General features: G+C 41.0%; 1 protein-coding gene across 4 annotated transcripts in view; it reads right to left on the reverse strand.

The window, feature by feature from the left end:
* Positions 1-7,249: 7,249 nt before the first annotated feature.
* The window catches only part of TRIM9 (tripartite motif containing 9), a 94,730-nt gene continuing 77,623 nt past the window's right edge, over positions 7,250-24,356 (reverse strand). Inside the window, exons 9-14 of one of the 4 annotated variants that reach the window (XM_090270868.1) lie at positions 16,757-16,945; positions 14,314-14,355; positions 13,875-13,898; positions 12,716-13,019; positions 10,189-10,351; positions 7,250-8,231 (exon numbers count right to left, since the gene is read on the reverse strand). In XM_090270868.1, the coding sequence (XP_090126994.1) occupies positions 8,169-8,231; positions 10,189-10,351; positions 12,716-13,019; positions 13,875-13,898; positions 14,314-14,355; positions 16,757-16,945 (785 nt within the window). In that variant the 3' untranslated portion in view covers positions 7,250-8,168. Of the gene's footprint in view, positions 8,232-10,188; positions 10,352-12,715; positions 13,020-13,874; positions 13,899-14,270; positions 14,356-16,756; positions 16,946-24,356 lie in introns of those variants that run through there. The other 3 variants (XM_090270866.1, XM_090270865.1, XM_090270867.1) reach the window with 3 other exon arrangements.

Consider the following 24,356-nt stretch of genomic DNA (forward strand, 5'->3'; position numbering starts at 1 on the left):
GGTTGAGGGGGACTCAGAGAAGACAGACTGCTAATTCACCACTTCCTGCTCCTCAAGTCCCAGAGTTGCCCTGGTTCCCATCATTCTGAGCTAGCCTATGCCATTCTAGTACCTTCCTTCGGTGCCTTTAGGTCAGCCAGAGTCCGGTTTGGGTTTTGGGTAACCTGGCCCATGCAGGCGTCCTTGTGGTCTGGCCCTGCCCACCTGCCAATGTCATCTGGCCACCTCTCCTCTGTCTCCTCTCCCTGTGTGTCTTGGACATAACGAGCTGTTCCTGCTTCCAGGCCTTTACCCCTGGCTCTTCAGCCTGAGGGTCACCTCCTCAGAGAAGCAATTGCATACCACCCCAAAACTTTCTGTCACATTAGCCTGTTTGATTTCTGCTACTTATCACTCTTTAAAATTATATTGAGCTTCCTTTTTTCCTTCTTTCCCTCTCCTCCCCCTCCCTCCTTCCCTCTTCCTTTTTCCTTCTTCCTACCTTCCTCCCTCCCTTGCTCCCTTCCTCCCTTCTTTACTTCCTTCTTTTCTCTCTTCACTTACATTTCCCTATTAGAATATCAGGTCTAAGAAGGTAGAGACCTTGTCTATTTTGTTCATTTGTACCCCTAGTAGTTACAACTGTTTAGCATTTAATAGGTGCTCATTAAATGTTTACTGACTGAATGAGTGTGGTGTATGTGGTACATCTGTGTAGCAATCACAACATCCTGTAATCAAGTGGTTAAGAGCATGAGCCCTGGGTTCAAATCTTGGCTATACCACTTACCTGCTGTGTGATCTTGGGCAAGTTACTTAACTTTTTTGTGTTTCAATTTTCTCATTTCTAAAAATCTATAAGTCAAATGATTCACTTAAAGCCCTTTGTACATTGCATGGAAAACAAGATTCAATATATGGCTACTAATATTATTAGAGTATTTCTCAGTTGTAAGATGCTTTTGTCAGGCAGAGGTTGTAAAATGCACAAGTGACTTAATATTGGCTCTTTTGAAGAAAACCAAATACAACATTAAATATACACAACATTTTAAAATCCGAACTTAAAACAGTGTACATTTCCCCCCACAAATACATGGTACTTTCCTCTTCAGAGTGACAATCACGGTTGGGGTCTAAAATGCCTGTCCATCAAGTATGGCCATAGGCAGTTACATGTGATGTAATGGTAACACCTGCTTATGATCTGGACCTCGTTGGCAGATTTGTGATGCTGAAGAATAATTTAAAACACATATCAGAGAATACTGTGGGTCCTGTGGGGGCTTTTGTTTGTTTGTTCGCATTTCCTTTTGGCAACTTCGTATTGCTTCTGTTAATTGAATTTTAAATATAAGTAAAAAGAATTCCTGGGAGGCATCTGGAAGCTTTTGACAGATTTGTACATCTGAATGGTAATTCTTGACATGTCAGTTGATACCAACAAATAAAAATCTCTAATATGTTTTCAGAATACTCCAGTGTATGAGTATTAATTTTGTGCATACACACAGTTTTTTTCTATCTTGCATTATATAGACTAATTTAAAAGATCTGATGTTAATTTAAATTGATCAGCTACCAATGCAAATAACTCACAGAAGTAACAGATTGGTGGACCCGCATCCTATTAATTTCCTGAACGTACAGACAACAACACTGTCTGGCTATATGCCAATCATTCACTGATTCCTTACCTCTGCATCTTCAACCTTGGCTGCAGGTTAGAATCACCTGAGGAACTTAAAATTCCCACATTCTTAGGCTGTATCCCAGACCAATTAAATTAGTAGTCTGGTGCCAGTATTTTTAAAGTTCTCCAGATGATTTCACTATGCAGAGGAGGTTGAGAACCATCACTGCTGGTAGCTGGTAAATTTCTTTTGACATATGTAAGATGCATTTTCATTGTGGAGATGTTAAAGTGTGAAAAACAAAAATCAAAACACAATAACTCTTGCATCTGTGAAATAAGAAAATAGGGCATTATCATTATGGTTATTATTAATCTAGTTCCCAGGAAGATTCAGAACATGAAAAATATAATACTGGGTCAGACTCGTTTTGTAGAAGAATGCTGCTCCTTAGTTGTCCTCTTCTAGAATGTCTTTGAAAAAGTTTCTGCAGGAATATGTCTCAGTGATTATTGTTTCCCTTAGTTACTGCCAAACACCTGCAAGAGGCTTAAAGATAAAGCCCAAGGCCCACTTTTAAAGGAAAAGAGGCACGTGTGAAATACATCCAAATGTCATTGTTACTCAGTCTGCCCCTATGTCTTCTTCTGTTTCCTTTGAGCCTCCTGATCTGACATTGCCATTGCCCCTGGACTGGCCCTCAGTGCTTCATCTGATCCACTGAGATATTCTCTCTATTCATTCCCAAGGCATGGAGAGTAGATGCTCAGATTCTCTTAACATCAAGTGTCCCCTCAACTTGGTGATGAACAACTCGCTTACACACAGTATATGTATTGTAGGTGGTAACTGCACTGCATCTTAATTCTTGGTCTTAGTTGAAATCTTGAAGACATGGAATTTAATAGTGGCATGGAGTTTTGTGTGATCCTTAGACGTTTGTAAGATTGGCTGATTTTTTTTCTGGTAGATATTTATAATTTTTTCTGCAGCTATATCAGGTCTGAGTGCATTACTATACCTAGATAGTTAAGATTTGCATATTCTGCAAAGGCAACTGCGAGAAGCTTCAATTAACCTTCAGTGGCTCATTATTTTAAGCCTGCTCAACTGATAAGACTGGAGACATTTCTTCATATCTGACAGCCACACAGCCCACCAGGCAATTAGAAAAACATATTGAGTAGAGTGATCTTTCCAGAGGTCACATGTGGAAATCAGCATCACAGAAGGAACCATTAGAATCTTCGTTTACCTCAGATGACTTATTCATTACAAACTCATTAACTATTAGGTTGAAAATACAGTCCAGAAACAGAGTGCAGAGTAGTTCATACTTATTCCTCAATCTTTCATTGAAAGTCATTTGTTAAATGGCAGCATAACAACATATCAATACATTCAATAAATCTATAGTACCAGAAGTGGGAACTAAAGAAGAAAACATAACTCGTATAGACAAGGATAACAAGGTAGAGTTTACAATGTGAAATAGAAGTTGGAGAGGAGACTTAGAAAATGGATAAGCCAATCACATAAAGTAATTTACAGTGATTTAAGCCTCCTTGAGAAGTTCAGATGAATATTTGCATTCTTTTCTGATTTATTAAAATTTTAAATATTTTATGTTTAAGACCTTAACATCTGGAAAATGATATGATTAAGGATATAGTTTTGCTTTCCAAATAGCTAACCAATTTTAAAATAATATTTTTTTAACATTTTTGAATAATTTTCATTTCCTCCCTTGGGATTCTTTATTCAACATCTACTGAAATCTCTATTTCTGAGTTATCTTGTAGTTGATTTTAGTAATACACCATTTTGATTATTGTGGCTTTGAAATAGTTTAATGTGTCCTACAAGTCAAGTTACTACATCTTCTCAGAATTTCCTTGCCAACATTCTTTCATTAAATTTTTCAGGAGAATTTAACAAACATTTTTTCCAATTCCCCAAATATGCATTACCTCCCAAGATGATGGCGAGCCTCATTATTGACACTCAAATGCGATCTTAGTAAGAAAGGAGGAAGGGGATGGAACTGTGGCACCATTAACAGACTGCATGTAAATAAAATGCCATCGTACTCATTATGGGCCAGGTGCTATTTGGAGTGTTTTACATGTGTTATTTGATTTAACCCTCAAAACAACCCTATTATTCTCTCCACTTTAGAGATGTGGAAACTGTGTGTGAGTTTTCATTGCTTGCTCCAGGGCACAAGCTGGCACACCTGGGAGCTGGGACCAGAACTCGGCCACTGCCAGGAACTGTGCCTTCCACTGCTGTGCTACTTACACTCGGGGTTGCCGATACGCAGGGTGTAGAGGTTACAATAATTATACTTGTATTTAACGTGTCTTTCATCTTTATCTCACTTTGTGTCCCTTTCTTTGAGCAGAACTTATATAAATGCATGGTTGAACATGTTTCTCTTATTAGAGAATTTGAGCCACAGTTGAGAAGCACTGGTTTATACCTTCATGAAGTTCTTCTCTTCAAGGTGGTGTCTTTAGCTTTGTGGTTTTCTTTTTCACACATTAAAAATCAAAAGATGGTTTGTAAATTGATAACAAGGTAATTAAATTTTAACATTCAGCCATGCTTATTAGTGAAATTATTTTTATTATCATCATTAATTATTAGAGAATTTGAGAAAAAACAGTGGGGAAAAGGGGGCAAGATTATGAACCACAATATGATCCCTTTTAGATTTCATGGTGAATGTTTGTTTTTACCTGGTGGGAGAAGGAAAAAATACGTGAACAGGATTCATAACCACAGGGAGTATGTAAGAGCTGGTTTGAATTGCTTCCTTAATCACAACCAGGTTTTCTACCTTCTCCACCACTATTGCCCTCAGGAAAGGGGCAGGTTAAAGTCCCTGGTAGGAAGGGAGAGAATGAAATGTAGAGGCAATCTTCACCGGAAGGAAGAGGAAGCAAGGCAAAGCCCATCCATTGGCTGGGGGAAAGTGAGCAGGGAAAGAAAAGGTGGGGTCAGGAGGTCAGCTGCTAGGTCCTTGACACCCCTTCCCCTCTGCTTTGGGCTTTACGTGAGAGCACAGGTTTGGTAAAATAGGAACCGACTAATAGGGGTGGTGTGAGGGAGGCTGTAAGGGTTGTCCTGGTCACGTTCTGCATGGCCCTTCACCCTTTTAAATGTACAGGTCAGTGATTTTTTTTTACTATGTTCATAAGATTAGGCAACCATCCCTACTTTCTAATTCTGAGATATCTAATTCTATACCTGCAGCATTTCTTAGCACAGCTGTGGCAGAGTGGAGCAGATAACAAATTCAAAGGACCAGACTGGTGTTTCTGTGTATTTAATTAGGTGTGTCCATTGTTCACTCTTATTCAATACTGCACATTTGGTGTATATCCAAAAAGCTGGTTCTTCAGATAAAGACAAGATTTAGGTGGCCTCAGTTATGTGTGATATATGTCAGACCTACGCTTCCCTAAACCCCAGTCTCAGTGGAAGCAACTGGCACATATATTTGAAGAATATATGCTGGTGTCTTTAGCATAGTCATATAAATTTTAAGGTAGTGGGATCTGAAAACTTCTATAATTTCATTGATTTATAATCAGAAATCCTGATTCAATAGCAAACCCTCCTGTCTTACTGGTATGTTGACTAAATGGGCAAAAGATCAATGCACACATCAGAGGCAGAGAAAAAGGACCTTATCTGCAGAAAGTGGGATGATTTCTTGTAAATCACTTAATCACTCCTATGAGAAAACACCAGGAATCAGAAGTTCCATTATCCTTAGGACCACAAGAACAGTACAATATAGCCAAAGTGTCCCATTAGGGAGTGAAGAGAAGAGAGAAGAGAGAGAGAGAGATAGGCCCAATAGAGGAAGAAGAAGAAAGCACTGGCGGGGGGAGATGAAGAAAGAGGGATGAGCAGAAACCTGGATGGAGGCAGAGCAGTAGCTGCTACCGATGGCCAAATGCACCATTCTGAGGTATCGGAATAACCTAGACCATATTCTCATAGGTGACGCTTTTCTTTTAATAAGAACCAAAGGCAGTTATTTTAAGAGGCTATTAACAATGTAAAGGAGATCGATAATGTTGTAATTGTTTTAAAGCAATCATATTGTTTAGCCATATGAATGTACATAAAACAATCATATATTTTTAGCCATACACACATTCAAAGAAATGTTGAAGAAATGAGCTTCGAAAAAGTCAGTGACACTATATTTTGCAGTACAAGTTTGTAGATTGTTTAGGAGCAGGTCTGTTAAAGTAAGACCCCAATGGTTGTAGGCAGACTCCACCCGCATCTAAACTATGTTTCACACTGAGTTACAGTGGAGGAGTTAGTGCTCCAAGGAGAAGGAGTGGATAATGCATGCTTGATTCAAGAGCTCTGGAGGACTTTCCAATTACGCTTGACGGAAGAAATGTTGCTTTGACCAAGGTGAATTGTCATTCCCAAATAGGCCAAAAAACCAAACCAAAACAAAACACAAATCCCAAGGTATTCTAAAGAGACACGTGATGTTCTCTCATAAAAATCATTTATTGGCAGACCAGAAATACCATTTTTTTCTAGTACAGTAGCTGTATGCATCTGTAATTGCAATTCTCTGTAAACTACATGTTACAAGTCACTAGAAATCTAATTAGCAGGATGAATTTCATAAAGAACAGGAGTAACTATGAGTCTACAGCGGCCCAGCCATCGAGTCTCATTGGAGAGTAAATCAAATATCTAACTAGTGTTGCCCTGCAACAAAGTTTTTCTGTAGCCAAGGAAAACCAGGACAGACATAAACAGGATAGCACCCATTCAATAAATTAGGTACACATAACTAGAAAAACTGTAAATGATAGAAATAACCTAAATCAAGTAAGCACAACAGTAAATAATTAGCTATTTACATAAGTTACTTTTTGCCAAACTTTAATTTGTTAGCTTTCACATCCTACTTCTTCTCTTTTATTTGTTATTCTTGTTTTGTTTTGTTTTTTATGGTGAATTTCTTGGCTCACTGGCAAATATTTAGACCACTATTGAGAACCTCTTTCCAGGTCCTACATTTTCTAAACTGTCATGTAAAACTAAAGAATCTGCAGGGTAACTTACATATAAGTCTATCTCTATGTAGAAATAATAAGCATTATGAGTTTGCTACCAGTCATAGCAATGACCTACAATTTCATTTTCTTCCAAACATTATTTGAACTACTCCCGAAAGCTGGGCTGTAAATGGCAGCAGAGTGGATGGCCTTTTCATCTGTAGCAGGCACGGAGTGTGTACATGGAGACCAGGGTGTTTATCCTGAGAATGTGAATGCCGTGGACTGCAACTGAAGATCCCCCGTTTCCAAGGATGGGTCCTCCTTCCTCTAGCCACTATTTTTTTCCACATTCATTTTTAAGGCTTAGTATCATGGCAGCATTAACAAATAAAAATGCTGACATAATTTCTATCAATGAAGGGCTCTGTGAAGAATGCCAGCAGCTACCATAATTAAAATAGCACGGCTGAAAAGGCATTGAGTTGGTATGTTTCTGGTGCTATGGCCAGAATTTGTGGATTTTTAGCATCATTCTCAGGGATTTAAAAGATCTTGTCCAAGAGTCCCTCTCTCTCTCTCTCTCTCCTTCTCTCTCTCTCTCTCTCTTTCTCATGTGTGTTTCCTTTCTAGTTCATAACAATTTGTTATTGTTTTAATTTTGGTTTGTTCTCCTAGGAGAATATAAGCTCCAGGAGGGCGGAGATCACACCTGTGTATTCACCACAGTGTCTCCAATGTCTAGAAAGTGGTTCTTAATTAAAAACTTGTATTAAATAAGTGAACCAAGTTATTAAGTCCCATTCTCTGCTTATGTCTAGCATTTCATTCAATGACCAGGATGTCTGGCCTGTCCTAATGACCCAGCTCTCCTAGTGACCTATCCAATGTGAACCTCCGGATAGCCATGTAGCTGACATTTTTGTGCTTCAATGGATAGTACCACTTTTCAACGCTATGTTCACACTGCCCACCTCCCAAAGATTAGCTATGCAGACTAACACTGCATGAGAGGTGACATGGCAAGAACATTCTAGGAGGTAAACTGCAGGCTCCAAATTCAGCTCATTCTTCCCTACCTCTTCCTACAGCCTCTGACAGAAGCTTAAGAAAAAACTTATCAGGGAAATTTTTTCTTGCCAGCGCCAATTCCGTATGTCACCAATAACATGATCAGAAAGGAAACAAAATATTACTCACAGACACAGAAATTAAGTTAAATAAAAGCAAAATCTGAGAGTGGAAATGAGTGACATGGTGGGCTGTCTAGGTCCTTTGTTGGCTGGAATTGCTGAACGTGGAAGCGAACGCAGGCATTACAGCAGCAGAGAGGTTGGAAGGGGAAGGGGTGGAGCTGTGGGGTGTGAAGACCATAGAGGACCAGCTTTTCTCTCCTCCTCCTCCCCATCCTTCTAGTTCTCTGGCATCCCACCAAGCTCTGGCTGAGCTCCTTGCTGTTGCTTCTCAGTCAGAGGGAAGCACAGGCAGCTGGTGCCTCTACAGCACATCCTTAGGCTATTGATGCTCTGCTGGAGTAGAAGTCAGGGACTGGGATCCCGGTGTGCAGCGTGACCTGGGGGAAGAGACTGTGAGTTCTGGAGGCACTGCAGGAACACCCCCACCCCTTGCACCCTCCTCCGAAGGGCACAGTGGGGTGTGTTCCTCATTCAAAAGGGATTTGCTCACTTTTCTTTAACATCTATTCTAGAACATGTTAAAGAGCATTCTAGTAGAATTCTGCCTGTGCTGAGAACCGGGCCATCACGGTGGGCTTCCAAATCCTGGAGGCACTTGCTAATATGGTTCTCATTTTAAGATTCTGGGGAGATTGTGCTCCTTATGACTGAAGACCCAGGCATTGATCTGCAGGTAGCAAAGCCATCGGCCAGTTTGTAGAGATCTCTGCCAAATCCATGGTTAGAGAACAGATGAGCAGACAACCCTTCCTTTATTACTTGTCCACTAGTTATTCCAATCAAGAGAAAGCTTTTATTTGGAGATTGCATAGAGCATTGCCAGGTATGAAGAAACACGGGCACTTAGACTATTTCACTGATTTCTGTCCAACTTCATGCCTCAAAGGACAAGAACCATTTCACACAGTACTGTCATCTCTCCCGTTCTTGTCCCCGTCTTCCCCTGCCCAAGAGCCTTTATCTAAAGCTACTCAGAGCAACTAAAAATGTGCAAAGCTTTGAATGAGGTTTTTTTCAAGGCTCACTTCTAGGGTATTTTATAGTTTTCTTTCTTCCAATGTAGAGGCTGAACTTGATAGGTTTCAGCCTCCCTGAAAACCCCAACTAGTTGCAGGAAGAGAGGAAGGCAGAGGTCACTGGCTTGCCATCAGTTTTACTGCACATGATGATACACAACAATGGATCTTTTAAATAGCTCCAATGGTTCTGAATAGAGCAAAAATCACCTGCAGTGTTTTGATTTCAAGCCTTAACTATCTTAAAGTAGCCATTTGCTGAATGAGATTCACAGCTGACAATGGGAGGGCCAGCTCTAGAGGGAAATGAAAGCCCAAGTCTTAGCAGTGGCTGGCAGGGCTCTAATGTCTCTCCCACTGCCCCCTCTACCAACCCCGTCCACTCCTGCCCATGACTTCTTGGCCCTTCCTTGCCTGCCTGAGGCCCCTCATGCCTGAGAAGCTTTGCCCTGGCTGTTCCCTCTCCCTGGAAAGCTGCACACAGCTCGCTCCCTCACCCCTTCAAGGCTCAGCTCACCTGTGACTGCAATAAGGCCTCCCCACACTGACCACCCTGTTTAAGATGGCAACACCCTCCCAACCCCTGCACTCTTGATCCCCTTACCCTTCCCTCGGACTTTCCTCCCTTCCACTTATTGCCTTCTAACACATTATATAATCAACGTGGCGTTTATGCTTATCTGTTGTCTGTTTCCTACAACTACAGTGTGAGAGCTCTATGAGGGCAAGATTTTTATCTGTTTTGTTTTTGCTGATAAACAATACTTATAAGAGTGCCTCACATATTAAGGGCACTCAATAGATATTTTTCAAATGAACGAATGAGAAGAACCTATTGTCTTTCTATTCACAATAAGTCAGAAGTAACTCACTTTGGGGCAGGGACTGTTTTCTAGCCCCACAGAATCCAATAAGAGTGCAGGGAAGATGCTTGAAATTTCTGATAATGATGCTAATTTCAGTCTCACACCTTCCCTTCTCAGGCACTCATGGCACTGCGCAAGTCCCTGTTCTCATGCCAGCTCGTTTAGAGTTTCATTTCTACTAGAGATGAAACCAGGGCTCAGAGGGACGATCATTAGCAAATCGTGAACAGAATCCCAGTTTCCCACTGGCTGTTAACTAGACTGTGTCCAAGTACAACCAAGGGACTTAGGCTGGCTCAGAACATGTTGATCCCTCCCCCATCTCTTTTCCTGCCTGTCTTGGGCTGGACCTTGCAGAGTGAGCTTCCCTCTCCCAGGGATGGATTTACCTGTCCACAGGCAGCCTCTGAAGCCTCTGAAGCCCCATCTCCATTCGAGGGCACAGTGCTTACCTGTACATTCCTGTTCAGGCTGACTGCTGGGAAGAACATGCCCTCCACATTCTCGAATGCTATGGGCCCTTGCTGTTCATCGTTGATAAAAAACGTCAAGGTTTTTCTATTTAAGTCGAGGAGGACCCCAATTGTGGCCCCTTTTGTGATCCCTCCCTCAGTTCTGCGGAAAAAAAAACAACACACAATTGGATTTCACTTGCCTGTCATCATTCTAGAAGTTCCCCGTTTGTGTGGTTAAACCAGTGTTTCTCAACTCGTTTAAAAGTAGCATCTCCTCCAACCCAGGAGCTTCTGTTTTAAAAAACAGCCCCCTCTTCCCTAATTGCTCCTCCTGATATAACATTTTAGTGCACAGGTATACTGTGTACTTGTTTAGGTGCCGTATGCATATATAAAAAGAATAAGATTTTTTTGTTTACTCCCCCAAGACTAACTGTCACTAACTTGGAGGAGATATCGTCCCATGTTGAGAATGCATAGGTTTAACCACGCTACCCTGCTGTTGCTGAGAGTGAACTCATTCATATAGGGTCACCACCACTGAGCCGCAGCTCAGAATAGACCAAGAAGGCACTGAAAGCGTCAGAGACCAAGAAAGAAAGTAGCCTTTGGGCTGTCAGAGTTCGGCCCATTGCTATGCTGTACACTTTGCACACAGGGTGTGAAGTAAACATCATTTACTTGAAAGTGATTTAATTTAAAAACCAAAATAAAGAAGAATTTAAGCCAGACTGAAACATATGCATGACAAATTGGACTTGGGGCCTTAGGCTGCCCAGGAAAGGGAAACACTCATCCCAGAAAGATGGTAATTTTTGACACGTTGAGTTTGAATTGAGAAGCCGGAGGCTCTATAAAATGACAACATCAAAGAAGGGGATTTTCCCCTATAAGTAATTATACTGTAGGAGGTGGACTGATTTTAAAGAATCTGAGTTCAGATGTCATTTTACAATGAATTGTGTCTTATGCTTCAATTGATGGTTTCACAAAAGCCACTGAGCATGGATGATCAGATTCATCATTTCCCCCTCTTTGAGATCCAGCAGTATTGAATTTCATCCTCATCTCAGCAAAGCACAGAAATTTAAGAGTGCTGATCTTTTTCTCACGCATGCAGAATACAGCCAAGACATAGTTGTTCAAAGACAGGTTTATATGTGTAAAATGTGTCTTGTTAATTCACACTTTCAACAATGACAGCACAAGCGACATATAGTTTGCATGCAAGCAGATGTGTTTAGCTGTAAGAATGTGTTTCTCTGTGTAGTGTGACATTTGTGTCATTATTCACTTCTTCACTCCAAAATAAAGAAGCTAAAAGGGGAAAGTAAGTATGGTACACGGGTGAGGGAATCAGCAATCCAGTTACAGAGGGTTCCAAAATGTAGATCAGTGAATACAAACGCTTACCTACATCTAGTAAAGTTTGGTATCAGATTGAAAAGGTATGTGTTCACTTGGATTGATAGTGAATAATATACACCAGCATGGAACTCTATAGAAAATATCCAAGGGAACAGGAAGCAGAGGCCCGAGGATACCTTCAGGCTAGAGAAGGGGCAGCAATGAGCACATAGAAAAGGCTGAAACAGTGGAGCTCACTATCCTACCACTGCCTCCCCCACTTTCCTTCTGATCCGACAGATATGTTTTCAGAGACAGCAGTGAGAATGTATCCTGGGGAAATGATAGAGGGTAAGGAGGACCAGGGTCCATTAAAGATGCTTATCTATCTAGGAAATTTGTGAAAAATACACTTGAGGAGGAAAACACAAACCAAGTAAGAAAGGAAGTCTCGGAAACTATTACGGTATGGGTTAAATTATAACTGCTTAGATTTTGGTGGTAGAGGAACACCTAAGGAGATTACTATGTTCTCTTTCCCCAGCAAACTGGGTGCTCTGAATCTGTACAATTATAAGAGAGTTCTTCAAGTACAAAGCTATCCAAATTGGCATCCATAAGATTTAGTTTATTAAGTGGCTTCTATTCTGAGCAGTGGTATTGAAACTAATCATAAGAAGAAGAAGAATAGCTTCTGTTTCCAGGTGCCTCTGATGTGAGGCATTTTTGCATACTCCATTTAATTGGGAACACTCCTGCATGGAAAAATATTATTATCCTAATTAGGTGGATTTAAAAATTGAGGTTTAGAAAAACTAAATAACTTGCCTGAAACTGCTTTTCTGTTCAGTTGTAAGACTAGATTTTAGAATCCTGAGATGTTTTCCTGTAATGGATACGCCTGGGGATTCTTAGTTTCCAGCCATGAGTGGACTATTCCAACGAAGGGCCTAGGAAAGAGCTCATGTCTCTGCCATTATGCAAAGAACAAACAAATGAAAATAAAATACCCACTAGGATGGACTCAGTTAACACCGGTAGAACACCTGTGCTGCTTAATGAAGAACACCTGCTCAACTTCCCTACTGTTGTCTATTTAATAGGTCTTTGAATTTGGACTCTCATTCTTTACCAGAAGCCAACGTGAAGAAGGCTTGGTCTGGGGGCTGCAGGGTACCTGTTGGTGTGCGAGTTGTTGTGCATGAACCAGCTCCGGTTATTGTCCACATACATTGCCCACGCTTTGTCGTCCTTTCCCAACATCACATCCTTCATCACGTCGATGCGAGCCACACCAAAGGCAGGGTCAGGGTGGTTGTCATAGCGATCCACAGTTAACTCCCAGTAGTGGACACCCTTGGAGAAGCCGGTCTTGCCCAGCACCACTCGGTCATCGTAGCTACTGCAGGTCACAGTCAGGTTGTCATTGGAGAAGATGATGTCAGAGTGTGCCGAGCCAGGGTCAAAAGTAAACCAGGCCACTGGGAACAACAGAACGGAGTGGGGTTACTAAGACGGACCCAATGAACCCAATACCATAACAGACTCCTGGGCAGCTGAGGAGCTCTGTGTCCCCATTTTCATGCTGCCATGCAGGAGGGAGGTGTGTCCAGAGCCAGACGGGCCATGAGTGAGCAGACAGGGGCCACATCCTGGGAGCTGGTACTCTCTGCACCCAGAAGCAGGGGGATGACACATGACCAATTCAGCAGGGGTTACCTGGCTCGGACTGCACTCCCAACCAGGTGATCCAGGAGTGCAGTGTCATCAATTTTGAAAGGTGCAAGTCCCTTCACCTGGTGACCGGCAGAACAGTACACCAGAGACATAAAGGGAGAGGGATGCGCTAAGATGCCTGTGTAACCCTGAGGCGGGGAGGCTAGGATCTAGAGTCCTAGATGGAGGAGGTATAAAACACACTGTGAAACCAGAAAATATTCCTTCCACAGAAGCACTAAAATCTAGTCGTTTTAAAAATGTCTTCAGTGCTAGTGAAAGCTCAAAAAAGCAGCGAAGCTATTAGCGACATAAACAAATTTTCATGAGTGATTGTGACTTAGGACAGAAGATAGCTTACTTCCTTCATAACTTAAAAATACAGCTTGCATGTTACTCCTAACACTAACATGTGAAATATTTTGCTGGAGCAGTATGTATTTTGGAGATTAGGTGCAGAAAAAATGATGTCTTGTACACATTGTTATGCCCTGAGTTCTAAATGCCACCTACCGATAACACACTCTGGAGAGATATCATTGCTGATTTATGGAACCTGTGAGTCACCTCACATGCACGTTGGTCTTTGCTATTTGTAATAGAGTAAGGTTATTTCATACCTGCCAACAGCTTTTTAATGTCAACTGTTGTCATTCCAAATGAAAGGCATGGGAGAAAGGAATAGGAAGCAAAATTGACATTGATAAGAAAATACGACTCTTTTGATAGGCTAATACCAAACACAGGGCTCAACTGAAAACACTACATACTCTGCAACAGTTAGTTGTACCTTTACCCACACTTAATGCTCATAAAGAGTGCTTTGTATTGATGTATAAGAACACTGGTCAGAAAAGTCATCATCTTTGAGGAATAAAATAAAAATACAGCTATCTTATCCATTTTTTCTAAGGCTTTGAGAAGCTGTTATAATGGAATTTGAATGACAATTAGACAATTTTGTTGACATAAAATAAGCTACTGCCATTTATTTTGTGAAGGAAATGGAGCACACCAATCACATAAGTAAAAGATAACAATTACAATAGGTATACTTGCCTAATTGAGTGTAAGGCGCAGACTGTGGCTCAAAATTGCATCCTATAAAGAGATACTACACATCAAAGCTGTGAAACAACAACCAGATTGATAAAAACTGTATACACTTAAAAAGCACCAGCTAAACAGAGTCACCAGAGGCCTGATTCATGAAAAACCAAAGCCCTTTTTGTGTTAGCTTACTTTGCTGAGTAAAAGTTTCTTCTCTGCTTTTTTGAAATAAAAAGTAGATTATTTTCCATTTAATAAATTTTCCTCTAATTGATTCTAAACTGTACAGTTTACATTTTCATCATCTCCCAAAATCAATCTTTTCCACTAAGGTTTCCACATTAAGAGGTTTACTGTTTAAAAATCAGAAAAATTCATCCAATTGAAATTGGAGAAAACACTGGAACTTGGTAAAACTCTGCTTTACATCAGTATTCCATGCATGTCTGACTCAGGGTGGGCCTTTGTTTGACTTGGGTCCAAGTTAAATTTTATAGGTATAAATGAAATGTAATCTATATGGTAATAAATACACCTAATAATTATTAATAATGGCATTAAAAGTAATAGAAAATTACCTCATCTCCTTCTTAGATTGTTTTACTATATCAATCCTTCCCATCTAAGGGAGAGGAGCAGGATGGGGCATGGAGGGGGCGTGAGTGGTCTTAGAGATATATTAGGATCACCTGTGGAACTTTTCCAACCACCTGCTTTCCTTAAGATATAAATACCCCTACCTGCCCCATAAGCAGGTGCATTGGGGTGGTGGAAGCAGTCTTGTCTTAAAATGTCCAAAGATGTGAGAGCTATGATTTCAATTGGTGCCAGGAACCACTCTAGAAAATGTGTTTTTGATGAGCACTAGGGTATCCCCTAGAAAGGATCATTAAATTTTTTCTCAACTCGCTAAGACCCTAATATGCTAATTTCTAAAACAATGGGAGGACAATGCATTGAATTAAAGAAATTTCAGAAGAATTAAGAAAGCAACTTAGAAAGATCTAATGGTTGCGTTAAAAGTAAAATTTAAAGATTTTAACCTTACTTTTGGTTACTTGATTTTACTGTGGGACAAATCCCATAGAAAAGAATAATTTTCTCCTAAGAACACATGAAGTTTTCAAACTGAATCTCATATCCAGCTTTGGAAGTAAACTTGTAGAATCTCAATAGGGCTTTTAAAATGTTTAAATGAATCATGCCTTGTGCAAGTTCTCTGAAATCTTTTTACACTGCTTTAAACACATCATCATACATTCAGGATTCAATGGTACAACTAGAACGGTGCTGTCAAACACAGCCATCAAATAGCCCCAAACCCACATCTCATTTTATTCTTGAGACAGTATACATTACAAAGACTATTACAATAGTTCAGTACATTAGACACAAGTGAAAAGAATTCCATAACAAAGCATGTCTGAAAGCCAGTAGTGCACAGAAAAACAAGAAGTAAAAGCACAAAGAAAAATGTCATTTTAAGGAGAGCTTGAAGTCCCTGCGTCCTTTTTGCACTGTCATGCTGTGGTCGTCCTCATTCCAGGATAGGATGAGCAAAAGGAATAAAATAAAAAACAAAAGAAACCCTTGGAAATGTGAAATGAGCATCACCTGTACCCATGATTACAAAATAGTCCTGAAGAGATCAAGTGGATCTGCATTGTAGGTATTTAAGGATTCTACTGGCTAAACAGTTCACTGCGTGGTAACCCAGGTCCAGCTTCCCTGAACTTGGCCTAGAGCCCTGTCACAATCTGCTTGCTCAGATCTTTGGGCCTTAAGCTAGTTAAGTGTTTCTAATTCAGTTAGCAGTGGTGCCTCCCTTTTGCTTGGAAAATACCGCCCCCACCCCCCCCACCCCCCAGCCTTGAGCCCAGCTGTCCTACCAGTGAGCACAGGCTTTTGCAGAAACATTTTTTTACTTTCTGCCCTCTGGTTTGCCTGCTTTGTATGACACATTCTGCTGTCAGTGTGTTCTGACTTTTATTTTTCAATAAAGATCTCTTGAGTCTATGTTTAATCAGACCACGCCAGGCTGGATGCACTGATCCAGTCCCCCAGACACAGCTGGTTTCCTGGATACAGCAGGGTTGCAAACCTCCGAACTAAGGCTGCTACTCAGCCAGCACCTGTGCCGTGCTCTGCCATTGCACGTGATGACAGAGCAGGCGGTCCATGGTGGTACCAGCATGTGCAAAAAGAACGACTTCACTCATCGCTTTCCAATGCCATTGTACATTGACCACAACTCGATGGTGCCTCACACCACACAAACGAGAACGCCACGAAGCTCCCTCACCCAAACGCCCCTCAATATCGAAGCAGGCCACAAACAGAGACCAGCTCCTTGCCATCTCCATGCAGATGAATGGCAATAACAAGACAGGTGTTTCAGAAATGCCTTCAGGGCACAGAGATCAAGAGGAAAGGTCAGACGAGCTCAGCTCACCCGGTGCATGGAGAGACTGTAAGGAGGAATGCAAACTCAGCTGGTGGGGTGAGGATCGGAAATCAAAGAAGGATCTCCCGGGGAAGCTGGGCTGCAGATTAAGGGTGGAGGAGAAAGGACTCATTCTACGGAGCGGCAATCTTTCCGAAGGCACTGGAAAAGGGAGTGTCTGTTCTTCTGAATCTGTGTCTAAATGTAAGATCAATGCAAACTAGAGATCAGAAATCTGCCACCTGCCTGTGCACAATTCCCCAAGACCTGCCTTCCCAATGCATCTGTACAAAGCCTCATCCAGCCCGCAGTGGCCACAGGCATTTACTTACTAATCCAAAATGGTTTGGGCCGAGAGGGAATTCCGGGCAGGTCAGAACCCAAGACCAGACAGAGGACACCTCAAACATCACAGACGTTCTCATTCCCCCCAATTTTTTGTGGTAGAGAAATTCCTTTCAATGAAATATTTTTAGAGTTGAATTTAGAAACTTTAGAGATAAGTTTTACCCCCTGAAGACCATGAGGAGATTAATACTTCACCCCTTTCAGATATTTCTGAAGTTACTACCGTCCAACAATGGTCTCTTAAAGGGTTTCTATTTAGGAGCTGATGATTTTTACTAACTCTTTGCTGTTCCATAGTTTCCCCTTTCTCTCTTCATATATATATTTTTCTCCATTTTGAAAAGGATGAAATGATTTTTCTATACCAGCACACTTGAGACTTGCTCTTAGGATAGAAGAGGAAAATATGGCTGAACAAGTAATTGGGGAAGGAGCCTTACCTTTATTTCTGAATTATGATCAGGCCCTAGGGATGCCACTTGAACACCTCTGGTTCTCTAATAATAAACAGTGGGCAGCAGGAAGGTGCATTGGTGGTAAAAAAAAAAAAGTCTTCATTTTCAGATAGTCAGGTGTGGTGTGAAGATCACTATTCTACCGGAGAAAGGACTTACCAATTACTTGATGTAGTTTTAGAAGGGCTTGTGAGGTAGTTTCTCTGAATTACTAAAATCACTCCTTTCTATTTTATTAATCAATAACTGGTTCTTTGCAGTAGAGTGGTGTGGTCAGAGACAGATGTTTTACCAACTCGGGCCTTCTCAGAACTTAGATGGATAGTCATAACTCAGGTGCCATAGATGACATGAGGGTAATAATCTGGAACCAGCAAGGAACTTGCTTCTTGTGGAAAAAGTAATTTTATTTTGGTTGGCAGAGGGTGTTCCTGAGAATATTTTCTATTTTGAGTCTGTTGGCATGCTTCTCCATGTTAAACATACCCTTTATCCTGTGAAAATGCTGTTTTGGACATGTTGAAGAAAAAATAGCTGGAATGTATGTGCAGAACATGATTCTACTTGAAGGTCTCAGAACAAGGGTGTTGGTGGGTTTTAATTTTAATATTACTAAGAGTCAGTCTCATTTTCATTTATGAACTTAGAATATTAAAGTTAACTTTTTAGGCTTTAGGCTTATTCTTGAGGGAATTTTTTTTTTTAAACAAGAAAAATATACACCAGATCTCACAGAAAGGAATTGCTATTTATGGAGTTAAGGCATGGTGGTCCCAATAATAATATATTTAAATTTTCTTCTACCTAAACTTTATATAGTTTGGATGACTTGACATATGTGATCATTTCTTTGTTAAGAAATAGTAAATCAGAAATAATTCCTGTTGTAATGATATCAAGGGGAAATTAGTCTTTTAGTTTGACGGAAAAAATTGAAAAAACAATAACAGCATCACAAACTGACGTGGGCTTCTTTTAGGGAGAGAAGGCATTTATTGTGGTATTTATGTCAGTAAAAGATTTTTTATTAACAAAAATTTGCTTGCAAATGTATTTTTCACCAGGTGGTAACATCAATTCATTATATTGAAAATACTTGTTGCTTTAAAAATTAAGAGAAAGGGCATATGTAGTAAAATTAATTTAAGAGTATATTGAAATCCCAAATAATCATCTGAAAACCAATGATGAGATATGTACTGAATCCAGACCTTGGGGAGCATATATGAGCCCATCATGGATTGTTCTTACCTTTTCTATTCTCAGCACCAGGAAGAAAAGCTTAGAGTTGGTGATGATACCAATCCGTGGGGTGGGGACCAAGGGTAGTTATGGTTATTCATGGGATTAACAACTTGACTCTAAAATAATACTGTTTTTCTATCTTTTTAATGTGGATCCATTGTTATCGCTGACCCAGTTTTCCTTGATTCCTCTCACTTGTGAAGCATGCCCTCTATTCAGGCAAGATTATTTAATATCCACATCCATTTCTGTCTTGGTGTTTTTTCCCACTTACGGCCTTTCACACCCTACCAGCTGGGCTCTTACCCCATTTTCTCTAAGCAGCTCCTAAAGAAAGAGTTCTCTACCTTGTCATGAAAACTTCCCAAATGAATTACAAGAAAGATCATGTTCCACTTGATCCCAGCCAGACTAGAAAAGCAGTGCCCATCCCCACGAGCACAGAGTGCAGGTGTTTGGTTGGTTGCCTGTAAGCCATCTATGTCATTTGATATTATGCCAGATTGCAGGAGTCTCAGAGGGAAGACACATCTTTGTAACATCTGAAGAGCAATCATCAGACTTCACCTTTAAGTCCCCTGGGTTGAGAAACTCATCAGCTCAGGGCAGCCCCCGTCAGGGTGTAGTTATTGCTTATATTGGTCTGGATACGCCTCATTGGGAGCTCCATTCATTAACTAGTGCTACCATCTGAAACCACACAGAATAGATCAATAGGTAGTCACTAAACCCCTTTAAGTTTTTCACTTTTGAGGGATAAATAAATTCTATTTCCAGTCTTCCTTCTACGGTAAGGATTTTAAATCTTTAATCTTGTCATGCCCTTCTGGACATGAACTAAAGACAATAAGACAATATTGGGAACAGCATTGCCACTGCCTGGTGTAGCCAGATCACATAACTCACATTGTGCCTACACACAGCTATGCTTGTGTGCCTTTGTGTTGTACCATGGAATGCAACACGTATGTACATACCACTTCCTCCCCTCCCCTTCAAAGCACAAATACTGAGATCTGGAGAAGGCTTCTCAGCCATTAATATTCCGTTAGTCAAGATCAATAGGAATGAGATTATCTTTTTTTCAGAATACATGATACAAAACCATGTTTTAGTTCATAGCTAATATCCAGGATGATTATCATTAGTTTTTAATGATAAGCTAGAGAAAGCCGAGTATCTCCTTAAAAGATTTCAAGTTCCTGCCATGCTTCATCACATGCAGTGGCCCTGTCTGCTGAAGAGCTTTGCTAAATAAAAACGGTTTAGCAGGAAAGGACAATGGGAAATGGCATGCCAGCTGAGTACTGGTGTGGCAACTCTTGGCATATCTGTAACTCCGGGATGGGGATTGTGTTCAAGATGGAAATGGGTCAAGACACACTTTCCATCAGCTCTGTGACTGGCCATCATTTTCCTCTGGCCCTTGTCTGGATTGCTTTCCCTTCTCACCTAGGATTGCTGAATTCTGGATTTGAGGCTTCTATTGAAAGAAGCAATCAAGAATTATTAAGGCAAAATTGGGCTGGGGGCCCAGACTTATTTATTGACTTTGGGGTCTGAGGTGAAAAAAAAAAGCATATCTAGGGGGTACTTCTGTTTGGCTAACTGCATATTTCTTTTATTCATTAGCTAACATTTATTGAACAGCTACCGCATGCCAGACATTGTATGAGAACTGAGCAGCCCGGAAACATGACCTGATAGCAGAACTGACCATCAGAAAAAGTTGGATTTCTTGACTGATTCCTAAATGTACAAAGTACTAAAGATTTCTATGGGTGTTATAGCATATTTTGGAAATGTAAAGTACAGTATTTGAGGTGTTATTTTTGGAATTGCAAGAGGAAAGGCAAACTGACAGGGGTTCCTTATGACAGCATGTCCTGATTCGGCTTCTTTTGTGCCCTGGCGGACTTCTCGATGATCTTCCTGTCTGGTAGTGAACAGCTTCATAATTTCAGCAGCCCCTAGGCACTGCTCCAGCAAGATGGTTGCATTTCAGAGCACAGCAAATCAAGACATGTCGCTAAGAACCACATGAGGCAGCAATAAAGGTGGATTTCAGTTCAATGACAAATCAGCTGGGAAAGAATTTGCTTTTGTTGGGGGAGATTTTAAGAGATCAAGAAATGAGTGAAGGAGGCTGAGTTTCCTTCAATGATCTCATAGGCATCCAAAGTCACAATTATGTCCAACTGGTACATAATTTACAGTGGAAGGCGGTATTTTAACTTTCTTAAGTGCAGCATTAATTGCAGTTGAGAAGTGAGAAACAAATCTGCTTTGAAACCTTTCATAAGAAGCAAAGAGGCAGCCTCTTACCACCACTGCGACAGCTGCATTCTTTGTCACCAAGTCCTCCACTCCAGTTTAGAATACCATGGCATTATTTATAAGGAACTGCTATCAGAAAAACCAAGAATTTCTGTATTTCAAATAGATAAAAATGATTCCAAAGGACTAATCCGCTCCCCAGAGCGTCAACTGCAAAGCACATTCTCAGAACCAAAAATAGGGTCTGGATGCAAGTCAGTCCAATAGAAAAATTTAGGAACTTCTCTGAGATATCAGGCATGTTGCCTTTTCTGGGCTCTGAGATCTGTCATCATGCCTCTCACCATTGATTTTATAAAATCAACCCAAATTTGTTCAGGTATGATTTACCTCCCATGAGAATTTTGTCTTGAAAATGCATGTTCTAATTAAATTATTTTGGGGAAGGCTTTAAAGCTCTGAGTCAGGAAGAGCAAAGCAGAGGCACAGGAAAAATATCTACAGTGAACCATACTTTTCCTGGTGGGATCTCTTATCAACTATTTCCCAATGGTGTTGAAATTTCAGTGTCACAGGCAGACCTCTACGGCTGTGAAGACCCTTGGAGGAGGCAGGAGCTGTCTACACCTGTTCATGACATTTTCTGAAGTAGGTAAGAACTTTCAGTAATGATTTTGAAGAGAGAAGCCACAGGGAAAAAATCAGAGGGTACTAATGATAAAAAACTTAGAGGTCATCTGCTCTAAGTCTATACATAAAACAAAACAAAACAAAAAAACCCCACCACCACAACAAACTGAAATCCTGAGAGGTTATGGGACACATTAGAGCCACACTGCCAGATGTGGTGGGACAGGAGAGGGACTCAGGCAGGATCGATTCCTGGTGGATAAAATTTGGAGGGTGACATTGCCATTGTTGCTCTTCTGTGCTTTGGAAAGGTTATATAAAGGGTAAAATTTATGCGGCAGGCCATGGCACATGCCAGTGGTCTCAGGGGTGATCAAGGTTTGTGTAGATGACTTAGTGTCATTCTTCAAACTCTGCACGATATCGAAGATGAATCTCTCTTCTCTAAATAGAGTAATTTTGTGGCCTGTGGTGGTTAGGGACTGAAAGGCAAACACATCACCCTTCTCTTTGGGATTTTGGTGGTAGGAGGTGGGTGGGCTGAGGCATTCCCCTTTGTCTCTGAGATCAGATGAGGTTCCCCACCCCACCCCCACCAGGTTACAAGTTCTGGGGGTGTGGGTCTCAGGACATCAGGTTTAAGAGTACAATACTTATGCTGGCCCCAAATCACTATAAAAGATCTGCCAAGAGATTTAGGGCAGCTGCATTGGAGGCCAGTCTGGGGCTGAATTCTGTCTGCACCACTGAATATTCTCTGGGTTATTTCCCTTGACGTGTGGGAGAAGAGGCTACCACATTAGAAGGGCAGTATGAGCTGAGTCCAATGGGGGAAAAAGGCATTTTAACCTTTATGAATAATGCTTTCTATGTCCTCTTTTAGAAAAGAATTTCTGAGATGTAATATTAAGAATCCCAACCCTTTTATTACCAGTAGATAAAATAATCCTGGAAAGTGTTGGGGAGATGGCTCCTGTGGACGTTCAACTACAAAGATGCTTAAAAATATATATATATATATTTTTTAGTGCTCTGAGCACTATTTGCTAAAGTGCTGAAATTGATAGCTTTTTCTATAGCCTCAGAGATCTGGCTCCAACCTTCCTTTTCCTTCCCAGGCAGTGACCTCTCTATGGACCAAGAGCACCCCCTCGTACCAAATGGGCAGAGGGCCTGTCTCGGTAAGCACTCACATGGGGTGGGGTGGGGACTGGAGGAAACACAAGGCATGAATACAGGACAAGACCTGAGGAGGAGTTCGGCTATTACGCTGGAAATGAAAGCTGCTCACACCTCCTTTGTAAAGCATGAATGTTGTTCTTTTCAACAAAACTTGCACATGGCTCTTTGAAAGTGTTAAAGCCCTATTTCTGGCTGGGGTTTCGGGATAAACACAGGAGGCGGCTACACAATGCTGCTTCGTTTTGATAAGATGTTTCAAACACCTGGCAGACAGACTTAGGGTTGTTTTCCCTCTTTCCTCCCCTTTAGTGGAGAGCAAATAGCACTGTTCTGCTGTTGGCACCAAAGGAGACCGAGCTGGGCGTGGGGGGCTGGAAGGCCCCAGTATGACACGTGACTTAACCTCTCAGAGGCTCAATTTCCCCATATGTAGAGTGGTGTATTAATAATAATACATTCGTCACAGAGTGTGTGGTAGGTTGAATAATGGTGTACCCCAAAATGTCCACATCATAATCCTGGGAATCTGTGACTGTCACCTTACATGGTAAAAGGAACTTTGCAGATGTGATTAAGTTAAGGATCTTGATTTCGGGAGATTATCCTGAACTATCCAGGTGGGCCCAAGGCAAACACAAGGGTCTCTATAGTAGGGAAACAAGACGGTCAGAATCAGAGATTGGAAGATGTTATGCTGCTGGCTTTGAAGACGGAGTGAGGAACCGTGGGCCAGGAAGCACAGGTGGCTTCTAAAAGCCAGGGAAGGAAAGAGATTGGATTCTTCCCTAGAACTGCCCGAAGGAATGCAGACCTGCTGATACCTCATTTCAAGCCCAGTGAAACCCCTTTAGGATTCTGACTTCCAGAGCAGTAAGGTCATAAATGTGTGCTGTTTTACACTGCTAAACTTGTGGCAATTTGTTAGGGCCACAAAGGGTAAATCTGAAATGTTGCTGCAATAGAATCCGGGGGGGTGGGGGGGTGGGGGTTAGTCATGAGCCATGAGTATAGAGGTATAGTTTAAGGTGTATATAGCTGTAATTTTTCATGAAATATTTTAATGGACAATGGAGAAAGTTCTTACAAGCATGACCCAAAGTGAATTAGGGTTTATCATCATAATTTTTTTTTGGGGGGGGGGAGGAGGTTGAGATGCTTATTTCATATTGTGATTCCATAAAGACTTCTGAGTTATACCAAATACCTCATTACCAAAGATTACAGATAATATATCAAGTTTTAAATGTTTTAGATGGAAATCTTTCTAAAAGGTATTATATAATTTCTTAATCAGAACAGATGCCATAGACTGTTCTCTTTTGATTTTTTTCCCTCTCTGTTCAGTTTTTCCAGTTACCTTTCCTGTTCAATGCTACCAATAGCCTCAACTCCCTTCTATATCAAATCTTTCTTCTCTCTTCCAATGTGATGCTTCGAGTGCTCTTTGGGAAGGGGCCAATGAGATCAGCGGA

This window comes from Furipterus horrens, unplaced genomic scaffold (assembly GCF_987537825.1).
Source record: "Furipterus horrens unplaced genomic scaffold, mFurHor1.1.pri manual_scaffold_3, whole genome shotgun sequence".
In the NCBI taxonomy this organism is placed as follows: domain Eukaryota; kingdom Metazoa; phylum Chordata; class Mammalia; order Chiroptera; family Furipteridae; genus Furipterus; species Furipterus horrens.